This window comes from Cryptotermes secundus, unplaced genomic scaffold (assembly GCF_002891405.2).
Source record: "Cryptotermes secundus unplaced genomic scaffold, Csec_1.0 scaffold665, whole genome shotgun sequence".
Taxonomy (NCBI): Eukaryota; Metazoa; Arthropoda; class Insecta; order Blattodea; family Kalotermitidae; genus Cryptotermes; species Cryptotermes secundus.
The window spans coordinates 264,706-273,190 of record NW_019725011.1 but is presented as its reverse complement, the minus strand read 5'-3'; the positions used below and the strand labels follow the sequence as shown (position 1 = coordinate 273,190).

Sequence of the window (8,485 nt, the reverse complement as noted above, 5' to 3'; positions counted from 1 at the left end):
GTTTGATGTTACGTACATTATTAACATTACAGAATCCACATATTCCTGCCAGTTTTAATATGTATTTTGTAATCAACAAGTGTGTAACACCGGTCAAAGTTTGACACTTCTCTGGCCATTATCTCCGTAACCGTTCAACTTTGGACATAGGTGTTTTGGGTTATATCGGCATACTTTAACATAAGGAACACCCTCCCGAAGTTTGGTCCATTCCTCCTGGGACACCCTGTATATGGAATTCTGTGTCTCAAAGCCAGTGGAATTGGAAGTTCTGTTCAGGGTAGCAGAGAATGAGTGATTATGCATAGCCAGGCCAAGGTAGTGTAACATCCAAGAATGTTGCAAAAGTGGAGGAAGCAGGTAGACTGTTCCCTGCATCTGTTGGCATGTGACTTTCATGTATTTGGCCCCCACAAGAAAGAGTTAAAGGGCCATAGATTCAGGTTAGATAAAGATGTCAGGGCTGTTGTGCAGTGCTTCCAGCAGCAGCCCTGGGAGTCTCTGTGTAGGGAATACATATAGGTGTGTCAGTGGGATGCCTGCCTCAGCACAGATTGGGACAATTTTTAACTCCCTCTGTGTCTTCACCCAGATCAATCTTTGGACAAGATTCAAGCCTCATACTATGAATAGTTCTGTCTTCTGGACTGTAATGTCATGCATTTCAATAGATGTCCTCAGTGTTTCAGAGGAACATCTGTTTCCATCTTTGGGATTAAAGAGTAAGCCAAATAAGAATCCAGCAAGAAGCAGAACCTCAGTCCAGCAAGAATCATACTATTTCATGATATGTCAAATTAACCTTGTCAGTAGTCAGACTGTTATCTCAGACTTCATGTACTCTCTTTGTCATTCTGTAGAGACTTTAAAATGAAATGAATAAATATTTAGTAAACATATAGAACATGGTGTTAATTGTATGAGTTTAATGTTTTCATGGCAATGAACATTTAACTTATGGTCTTATGGAGTATGACACCATTTAGTCTTATGAGATTTTTCAAACGTTTTAGAGGAACCTGCTGCCTCCATCTTCAGAATAGTTTCATTAGAACATTTTAACCTGTATTGTTTGTGCATTGCACCAGCTATAATGGCACATGAGTGAATCCAGCAGACTAGCATTGTACTACTTACAACATAAATAGTCTTTACCTTGGAGTTAAAATCGAGGTGCCAGGATCATTGTATCAGCAGATTAAACCTCCTGTTACTGGACAGTGAAAGTTATTTAGTTTAATTAGTTTCATGGTGTTCAGAAATCAGTGTGAATATTATGCAGTTTTTGTGTCTTAATTGAATCATAGGCTTTCTTGTTATACTGTCACATTGTACTACCATTTTTCTCTCCAGATCTGATAAATGTAGAATATATGAACAGTAATTATTATGTTACAAATTTACATGTTTTTCTTGTACGCTTCATGTAGGTCGCTACAACAAGTTTTCACGAACATTGAGCCAGACACCCTGGGTTATTGATGGCGAAAGAAGAATTAAATCTTCAGTGCAAGAAATCATCTCTGAGAACCTTCAGGCTGCCAGTAAGGCAGAAGGTAATCTTTACAGTTGTCTTGTTTTCATTGTTACAGTAAGATTTAAAGAAGTACATTGATTATCATAACAGACCATTGCAATGAGTAATTTTGTTTTTATGAAGGAATACCATAGGTTCTATACTGCAATTAACTTTATACAAAATTTTATCCAATATTCTTCTCTCAAGGTTAAGTCCATACATAGGTGAAATTATTGGAGATAATCAGTGAGGGTTTTGACATAACAGATCAAGTACTGATCAGATCTTTTGCATTCAGCATATACTGGAGAGAAAATGGTAGTACAATGAGACAGTACATAAGCTATTCATAGACTTCAAGAAAGCCTATTATTCAGTTAGGAGAGAAGTATTGTACAATATCCTGACAGAGTTTGGGTTACCCATGAAGCTAATTAGGCTGATTAAAATGTGCTTAAATGAAACTTATAGTAAAGTCCATATAGATAAATATTTGTCTGATAAATTTCATATCCAGAACGGTCAAGAACAAGGAGATGCTTTATCACCAGTGATTTTCAACTTTGCTTTAGAATATGCCATTAGGAAGGTCCAGGAAAACCAGGTGGGACTGAAATTAGATGGGACGTATCAGCTGTTTGTCTGTGCTGATGATATGAATCTACTAGGTGATAATATAGATACCATAATGAAAAACACAGACTTTAATTGATACAAGTAAGGAGGTTGGTCTAGAAGTAAACACAGAGAAAACTAAGTCTCTTTTATATAGTTTCCCCATAATTTAGATGGGCTCATTCATTTACATGTATAGGAATTAAGTTCTCAGCGTCAGGCCGTGAAGATGTGGATGTCAGGACACTGGGACGAGGGCGACCATTTGTTTGTGAGTTATTGAACCCTCACAGGGTGAAGTTCATTGCAGAACAGGTGCACAGTTTGGAATGTGACATCAACAAGAGTAGCAAGGAAGTGGCTGTCCGTGACCTGCAGATAGTTCAGAGGTATGTTTCTTATTAAAATAAAATATGTTAAATATAATTTTTGCATCAATGTTTCTGTTGAACCATGAAAGTTATCAAGAAAATTTTGACAGTGTTTTACTTCATGCAATTATTTTAATATGTTATAATCAGGGCCCGGATTTTGATAACCTGAAAATATTTAAAAAATGGCCAAAAAAATCCAGAAAAATGATCTAAAATATGACCCAAAAATGTAATATGTCAGAATATCTACTAATTATTTTAAAATATGTTTTTAATCTTTATTAACACTGAACTCATTTTCACTCTTTTAAGTTCGTCCTTGTTTTTATGTTGAAAATTAAGCAATATTGATTGAATTTGAAGCTAAATGTTTTAGTACAATTTTTTCTATCATGTTAGAACACTTATCAAATGTATATATACAGTATATATTCCAACATTTAAGTCTTACCTCATTCAGAGTTGCAATAGATGACGGTCAACATGCTGAGATTCTCGAAAGTGAGAGAGCGCCTGTTGTCTGACAGCACATTCTTGTACTTGGAGAAACTCCTTTCCACATCTGCAGACACAATGGGAGTGTAGTTGGAAGCATACCAAATCACTAGCAGTAAGCTCTTCAATACTGAAAGCGCTGTAGGACTCTCCTGAAAGAATTTGAGAAATGCTGCATAATGTTTCATAACCTGAGTTTTTATCCAGAACACTTTTCATTTTTCTTGACACCATTTTAACAATGTCCCCTGACACTTTCTCCAAATCACTGGCTATTTTATTCACCAGAGTGAGTGAATCTTCTAGCGTTGCTCCTTTCTCCTACAAGCATTGGATTCGTTCTGTCAAGGAACTGAAATTTGCCTTTATGAAGGCCAGCTGTCCTTCCATTTCGATGTATGAGAACTGTTCCTCAGCAGCTTCAGATGCCCTCTCATCCTCCATCTTCATTGAATCTACAATGTTTTACACTACCTGAAAATGATCACAATAGTAAATTGCAGCATCAATCCATGTTCCCCACCTTGTAATGATGGGTTCCGGGGACAGTGGAACACCAGGAGCCATAGACATAAAATGCATTTTACGAGCTGGAGCCTTGACGAAAATCTTTGTCCTCGACACGAGAGCATCCACTTAAGGAAATTTTGATCTCACTACCTATGTCACTCTATGCAGTGCATGAGCTAGGCAAGTAATGCGCACCAAATTTCGTATAAAACGACTTTATTGACTTGCCTGCTTTTACAATATATGGGTCTACATCGGTCACAAAAAGCAAGACGTTGTCGTGTTGTATATCCTCTGGCCACAGTAGAAACATTGACCTGTCGAAGAGTTTACAAATTGTGGAATGCTTAATGGATTCTATTACCTCACTCGTAAGCAAAAACACTTCACCTGGTCCGCCAATTTCCAAGGTTACAATGATGACATTCGCCACATAGTGAGCCTCCGTATCGCAGGTCTCATCAGTGGAAACCAAAATCTTCCCATGCACTTTATTCCTAATCATTTCCAGGATACTGTTATAGCACTTGGAAAGGTAGTTCTTCCTGACTGTGGATTCATCTGGGATGGAACGACCACAGTTTACTTCCAGAAAATTTTTCAGTTTTCCATTGTTCAGAGCCCAAAACGGAATATTTGCGGACGCCAGAGCATCACACAGATCTCTGAAAAAATCCAATGACTTATTTCCACCTCCAGATGAACACTGTTGCAGTAACATTTGCACGGGTTTCTTGTTGTTCGAAATTTGCACTGCTCGTATATGCTTGTCACGGCCGATATGTTGTACTGTGAATCTTTTTTCTGCCGCTAGTTTTGTGTCACACATGTTGCAGTTTTAAATGTCACCGTCAATTGAAAATATATCATCTCCAAACTCAGCTACAAATTGTTTTAAATGACACAATTTAGATGGCTTTGCTTTTGGCATCGTGATAAAATTAATCACTCTAGCGCGACACAGAACTGAACTTTTCTCACCGAGAACCTTTCGTCAACTGTATCTTTATCTGTACAGTCAAGGGCGAGGAACTGAAGATAGAAGGAGTTTTATTGAACAACAATGTCATATGAAGCAAGAGATTCTGACTAGAAATATGTGTAACTAAGCACATTGCTTTGTACAAAGAGCCGCAGTGTGAGTAGTCATTGCCGTACCCTGTTTTATGATATGTATTGTCAGCACTTCCATGAAATGAACGGAAAGGATGGGCCAGGATTACAACCTGTTATTGTATACTATGGCCTTTGTAGAGAGCGCTTAGAAAACATGAAGAAAAATTCCCTAAAATGGCCAAAAATGACAAGAAATACCCTTAAAAGATCAAAAAATTACCCCCAAAATGAAAAAATGACCTTAAGCCATAAAATGTAAAAAAAATGACAAGAAATTACCTATAAAATATACATTTCTGTAACCAGCAGCTCATATCCGAGATTATATAATTAAGAGCATCGCATTGGATACAAGGAAAGAAAGATGACACGTCATCAGAATCCGGGCCCTGGTTATAATCCTTTTATCTTTCTTGGTTATGTTCCATTATTTTTAAGCAGCTTTTAATCTGAAGGAACTGAATAACAGAATTTTGTGTGGGTGGGTTATCAGTCCTGTGTAAGATCCACAACTGGAGGAAGAAATGACAGCCCCTATAGTTGATGTTTTATGGCTCCTAAGAGCCTCTTTGGCACTAAATGTAAGCCCAGATGATGAAGAAATCTGATATATCAAAGTTAAAGATGAGTTGCTCATTGAAGCCAGAACAGGTAATAGTGCCTACTCCCTGCTGTACAGAAAAGGAAGCTTGTAATACCACCCATTTGTTACAGAGATTGTAGAGACTGAATTGTAATACTTATAATGTAACCTGAGCCAAATTCTGTTATTATATAGTATGGCACATTGCGCTTTTATGGATCCATATTAGTAATTCAGTGACTAGACATATTCCTATATTAATGCCTGATGATGGTCCTATGTGACTGAAACATGTAGCAGAAATAAAAGTTTTAATTATATAACATTAAATCAAGTATACATTTTTGTTGTGATGGTTTAACTTAACTGTATAAACTTACAGATGAATAATTGCACAATGAAACATTCTTAGGTAAAATACATACTATTTATCAGATATCAACCTTTTATAATGCTGTTAATATAGTACATTTTATAAATTAATTTATTATAATCTGATATATTTTTATATATTTAAGCTATGATCTCAGTAAGGTATTTCTGTCAAGTTGATGAATCCTATATGCTTGTTAAATTACTGACTTATGTGTAATTATTGTTTCTTTTATGAATGTAGTTGTAAGGTGACTAGTTCTGTGATCAGGACTAATGTATTCATATATGACGTGTTCTGTATCTGATGGCTTTTGTAGCTAGTAAGGATATATGGAATTAAAATAAAGATACAGATACAGCTTGACACACATCCTCGAAGTGTGACAGTGTGTTATATATGAAACATTCAGAACACTCAGAAGAATCAAATCATAAACAAGAATTACAGGCATGTTCAAACCAAATTTAATTCTTTGCGTGTCATGCGCAAGGTATATCATGCTTGTTTTGGCCTTGTTATATCAGCAATAGAAGTTTTTTCTCATGTTGTCTCAGAGATGAGTTGGTGAACTTGAAAGCAGGCGAAGAGAAGAAAACTAAACGTTACATGGCTCTGTGCATCTGCTCTGATCCAATAGAATCAAGATCTTTGGCAGAACTTAGTAACATTAAAGATCTTACTTTGAGCCAAAAGACACCAATCAGGGTACTACACCGACGACCACTAGCAACTCGCTCCAGAATAGTTCATTCCATGAAAGCATGGCTACTTGAGAACCAAACAAAACTCTGTAAGAAAGGTAAAGTTATTATTAATTTCATTTCAGCCTTAATTTTATGTTAATGTACTTCACTGAACATTTTGAACTCACTGTGATGCTTCTGAGCCAGCTGTCATGTCAAGTATAAAATGATAATTTTATTCTGACACATGCTCTGGAATTCTGTGGGAATGCATGTGTGTGGGAGAAATATAGATGTGGATATTGTGCCCTCTCTCTGAAGTAGAGTACACAGCAGTACTGTACCATGTTTCATATGATGCTGATTCTGAATTAAGCACAGAACAGAAATAATAAAATTTGTCTTTTGCAGAAAATGTGACCCTGTTCAAATTGGACATCAAGGCCCAAGCTGGAACTTACATCAAGGAATTTGTGCATGGAGATTTTGGCCGAACACAGCCAAGCCTTGGCCAGCTACTTGGGGGAGTTTATGTAGATATATTGGCATTAGATGTACAGGTAGAGCATCAAGATATTTTCTGAATTCTGCAAGGAGCGTGGATCTTCATTGATTCCTTGAAGATGCATTTGTTACTATTTCTAAAATGTCCATATGCTAAACTCAGCACTGTCACTACCAGAAGTGTATCTGATATATATATATAGTAGCATATTTGGCTACTGAAGATGCCGTTCGGATTGTTAATTGGTTTTATTAACAACCTACAAGTCGTAACTACAGTTGTAACACTGTTGCAGGTTTACACAATTTACAAGCCCTACACACTAATCTATTCACTCTGTCTTCAGTAGTCTTCGCTTATTTACAGGATAACACGGGAGCTATACAAGTGTCACTGAATTACACATTCCCAATACCCAATGCCTTCTCAGTTATCACAAACTATCACTGATTATCACACATAAACTCTTCTAAACACGCGTTAAGTTCTTCCCGCAACTGACTGACTTCTGTTCTGCCTAATACTCACTAATACTGGCTCCTTAGTTATTCCAGTTTCTCTTAAAACCTTCGATCGGACAAGCGGAAAACGCAGCTTGCTTCACTGTTGTCCAACCGCCGTGTTTACAGAGGCGTGGCTTGTCAGTGCTGCTAAGAGTTGTTTACTGCTGCGTAGCAACCAGCACTGTTCGGCTTGGCTCAGCTCGGCATGGAGAAACACTGCTTTCCTTATTGTTGCATACCTTGGCAAACAACCATTCATCAAGAGTCTGTCTTTGTGGTAACTCGTTCCACATCCCATTTCCCAAAAATGGTTTGACATGTCACAATATATATAAAGTTTTGTTAAATTCTCAATTTTTAAATTTTTGGTGCATTAGTCACAACATTAAATCACGTGATAGCAGTCGTTCAGTACAGATAACATTAATAAAAACTGATTCATTTTTCTTGTTTCAGGACATAGAACTTGACTGGCCACCAGCTATAGACTATGCTCAAGGATGACTAAACAAGATGGAGCTGCTCAGTGAAGTACATGATAGAGCCAAGGGGGACAGGAAGAAATGCCACAAAGCAGTATAGGTGCTTGCGAGTCATACAAAAATAAATTAGGAGATATTTACACTCATCACTGTAGATATCCTCTGCTTCTTTAAGAGAGAGTGAGCATGTTAGCTGAAACAAGAACATGTTTCATGTATACATAGTAGGGACCTGGCATGTGTCATTGCCAGGTCACTGAGTATGTTGATTAAGGGTCAGTGCCTTTCCTCAGTCCATCAGGTGACTGTTGATATATTATCTTTAAAATAGACCACAACTTGTTCCATTCAATTCTTTCCATTTTACTGTATGAAACAATCATCTGACTGTACTTAATATCATATAAGCTGATGAAGAAAGCAGTCTTCTGGGATTTGGCACCGTGTATATGTGGTGTTAACCGACGTTTCGGAGGAACGTATCGCCCCCATCTTCAGGGTAGAAGAAAAAGTATAAGAAATCTGCAAGCGACAACACCGTGAGAAACGGTAAAGTCTGCTTCCTCCGAAACGTCGGTTAACACCACATATACACGGTGCCAAATCCCAGAAGACTGCTTTCTTCATAGTCACCGCCGTGAAAGCCTCAAATCTTACATCATATAAGCTGTATGCAGTATTAAAATAATGTGCTATCAGAAAGGAAGGCACTGGATATTCAGAA

The 8,485-nt window shown here is 37.3% G+C and overlaps 1 protein-coding gene across 2 annotated transcripts in view; it reads left to right on the top strand.

Moving 5' to 3' along the window:
• LOC111863227 (putative tRNA pseudouridine synthase Pus10) overlaps positions 1-8,245 on the top strand; it is a 10,593-nt gene extending 2,348 nt beyond the window's left edge. The window contains exons 5-9 of one of the 2 annotated variants that reach the window (XM_023849342.2): positions 1,431-1,556; positions 2,445-2,523; positions 6,143-6,387; positions 6,683-6,831; positions 7,736-8,245. In XM_023849342.2, coding sequence (XP_023705110.1) covers positions 1,431-1,556; positions 2,445-2,523; positions 6,143-6,387; positions 6,683-6,831; positions 7,736-7,783 — 647 coding nt within the window. In that variant the 3' untranslated portion in view covers positions 7,784-8,245. Of the gene's footprint in view, positions 1-1,430; positions 1,557-2,333; positions 2,524-6,142; positions 6,388-6,682; positions 6,832-7,735 lie in introns of both variants that reach the window. The other variant, XM_023849341.2, reaches the window with a different exon arrangement.
• Positions 8,246-8,485: the final 240 nt, after the last annotated feature.